Raw genomic sequence first — 3,236 nt, forward strand, 5'->3', positions numbered from 1 at the left:
AATGTAGATGTATAGAAATATCTGCTCGGTTCATCAATAAATCACTTAATTACAATATTGATCCGACGTTTTCGGAGATGTCTGCTCCCGCTGCATTAACAGCCAGCCGTCAGGTGGCCAGGCGCTCCAGGTTCGGCACACCGAGAGAGAACCCATGTTTCCCGGCAAATTGTTATAAAAACTCCCGCTAGTTTTCCCCTATGAGTGGAGGTGGAACACAGATATTAAGTCACATAATAGCTGTAAAAAAAAATTGTTCACTAAAGTATTTAATTTATTCCTGTGCAAATGGGTTTGACTGATTAAAGCTAAGCCTTGCTGCTTTTCATTTGTTTGCGTCTATTTTTATGTTTGCTGCATTTCATTTACTTTTTGTTTGCGTCTGTTTTTATGTTTGCTGCATTTCATTTGTGCGCGTGTCTTTTTTTGTTTGCATGTTTTCTCTGTTGCTGTGTATTTGCACCTGTCGGGCACCGTAGTTTTCCCTCTAAGGACGGTGGAGAATCGGGTCGAGGACGTTTTAAAAAGATGCGGGTTGATAGCGGCTCAATGCGGCTTAAGATTAGATAGACAAATTAATAAAAACATTTTACGTCATAGGCTTACAGAGAGGAATGCTTAATACCTGCTTTGAAGTAGGTAACCGAAGATATTCTTAATCTTAATGTTAATACCACATTTTCTTTCATATTTTAATTTATTGAGTATGAATAGATCTGTATAATTAGAACATAATACGCACAGCTATTATATCGGCACATAAGGTTGTAGTTTCTGACTCATTTTAAAACAGTATAAGGCCACGTGTTTTAGATTATTGTATTTAACTAGAACATTTTGAATATAATTGACTGAAAAAACGTCTCATTGCATGTAAAACATTAAGGTCACTGAAGAAACAATTGAAAAAGCTTTGATTTAAACACCAGAACAATGAAGCATTGGTTATCGTCATACTTATATGCAATATCTCTATATAAAAAGAGACAAAAATATATACATTTTACAGCTGGTAAATTTAAATTATGTGTTTAAAACTAATTTTCACTGACTGAGCCACTGAAATAAACTTAATATTCCATGTTATTGAATGTGACTGTTTAAACATACTCCAGCATATGAATGTTTGAAATCCATTGGAATGAATTCAGCACAGATTGTAGAAAAATAGCTGAGTCACTGATTTCTACAACAGCTGAAACAATGTAGGTGTAGTAGCAGGATGTTGTCAGTAGGTGGCAGCACGAAGGTGCTTCCGTGTCTGATCACATGTTTTTTTAATTAAACATTAAAAGTTTAATATATATAGGTGGCAGCACGAAATTATCATTTCTGATATAATTTTTTTTAAATATTAAAAGTTTAATATAAAAATTTTATTAAAAACTTTAGTAAATAAAGCTTTTATAAAAACATTTAATAAAAACATAAAACCTCTAAATTAACTGTAAAAGCTTGAAAACATTAGTTTGTATGTAATTATTTAGTATTCTGCGTTTCACTCGGGTGAACTGAGGTAGTGAAATAAATAAATGAATAATAATGGAAAAAAAATAAATGAATCAGAAGTTTACTCTAATGAGCTACCAAGCTCTTAGCTACCAAGGAGACATAAGTGATTTTCATTCAAACAGCACTTTATTAATTATTGCAAGAACAACAAAACAATATTATCAGTGTTTGTTTGTTTGTTTGTTTGTTTGTTTGTTTGTTTGTTTGTTTGTTTGTTTGTTTGTTTGTTTGTTTGTTGTGCCAAACTCCAGTCCTCAAGGGCCGGTGTCCTGCAACTTTTAGATGAGCCTCTGCTGCACCACACCTGAATAGAATAATCAGGTCATTAAGGCTCNCTGGGATTTGCGTCTTGCCTCTCACATCTGTTTCTTTACGAGAGGTTTTCCCTCTAAGGACGGTGGAGAATCGGGTCGAGGACGTTTTAAAAAGAAGCGGGTTGATAGCGGCTCACTGCGGCTGCGTAGTGTCCGTCTCTCAAATGCGCGTTCATGTTGAAGGCTTCGCAGTGCGTCCCACATTCTCCACATCCGCCCTTCGCTTTGCCCATTTTCTGTCCGATTTCCATCTTTACGCTGAGACAGCATTTTCTTTTACGATGAGTATTTCCCACAATTCATTGCTGCATTTCTGTAGATTTTGATAAATTTCTGGTTTCATCTAATGAAAACGTGACATTTAAGATTAGATAGAGGAATTAATAAAAACATTTTACTTCATAGGCTTAAACAAAGCAATGTTTAATACATGCTTAAAATCAGTTACCAAAAATGCTCTTAATCTGAATGTTAACACCACATTTCTTTCATATTTTAATGTATTGAGTATGAATAGATCTGTATAATTAGAACATAATACGCACAGCTATTATGTCGGCACTTAAGTTTGTAGTTTCTGACTCATTTTAAAACAGTATGAGGCCACGTGTTTTAGGTTATTGTATTTAACTTCAACATTTTGAATATAATTACTGAAAAAACGTCTCATATTGCATGTGAAAACATGAAAGGTCACTGAAGAAACAATTGAAAAAATATTGATTTAAAACACCAGAACAATAAAGGCATTCTGGTTATCGTCATACTTATATGCAATATCTCCATAAAAAGAGACAAAAAATATGTACATTTTAAAGCTGGTAAATTTAAATGATGTCCTTAAAAATCATTTTCACTCCCTGAACTTACTGAACCACTGAAATAAACTTAATATTCCATGTTATTGAATGTGACTGTTTAAACACACTCCAGCATATGAATGTTTGAAATCCACTGGAATTAATTCAGCACAGATTGTAGAAAAATAGCTGAGTCACTGATTTCTACAACAGCTGAAACAATGTAGGTGTTTCAGTAGGTGGCAGCACGAAATTATCATTTCTGATATAAAAGCTTTTTGCTAAACATTAAAAGTTTAATATAAACATTTTATTAAAAAGTTTAGTAAATAAAGTCATTAAATGTTTTATAAAAACATTTAATAAAAAACATTAAACCTTTGAATTAACTGTAAAAGCTTGAAAACTTTAGTTTGTGTGTTATTTTATATACTGCGTTTCACTTGGGTGAACTGAGTGAAATAAATGAATAATAATGGAAAAAATTTAATTGATAACAAGGAGTTTACTCCAATGAGCTATCACTCTTAGCTACCAATGAGACAGAAGTGATTTTCATTCAAACAGCACTTTATTAAATATTGCAAGAACAACAAAACAATATTATCAG

At 32.8% G+C, this 3,236-nt stretch overlaps 2 protein-coding genes across 3 annotated transcripts in view; both read left to right on the forward strand.

Annotated features, from left to right (window-relative positions):
* The window catches only part of LOC107834646 (gastrula zinc finger protein XlCGF8.2DB-like), a 31,497-nt gene that overhangs the window by 2,982 nt on the left and 25,279 nt on the right, over positions 1–3,236 (forward strand). The window lies entirely within an intron of this gene.
* LOC107834644 (gastrula zinc finger protein XlCGF57.1-like) overlaps positions 78–3,236 on the forward strand; it is a 9,665-nt gene continuing 6,506 nt past the window's right edge. The window contains exon 1 of the mRNA XM_016666312.1: positions 78–164. Within this exon, the coding sequence (XP_016521798.1) occupies positions 78–164 (87 nt within the window). The remainder of the gene's footprint in view (positions 165–3,236) is intronic.

Source organism: Poecilia formosa, unplaced genomic scaffold (assembly GCF_000485575.1).
Source record: "Poecilia formosa unplaced genomic scaffold, Poecilia_formosa-5.1.2 Scaffold705, whole genome shotgun sequence".
In the NCBI taxonomy this organism is placed as follows: Eukaryota; Metazoa; Chordata; class Actinopteri; order Cyprinodontiformes; family Poeciliidae; genus Poecilia; species Poecilia formosa.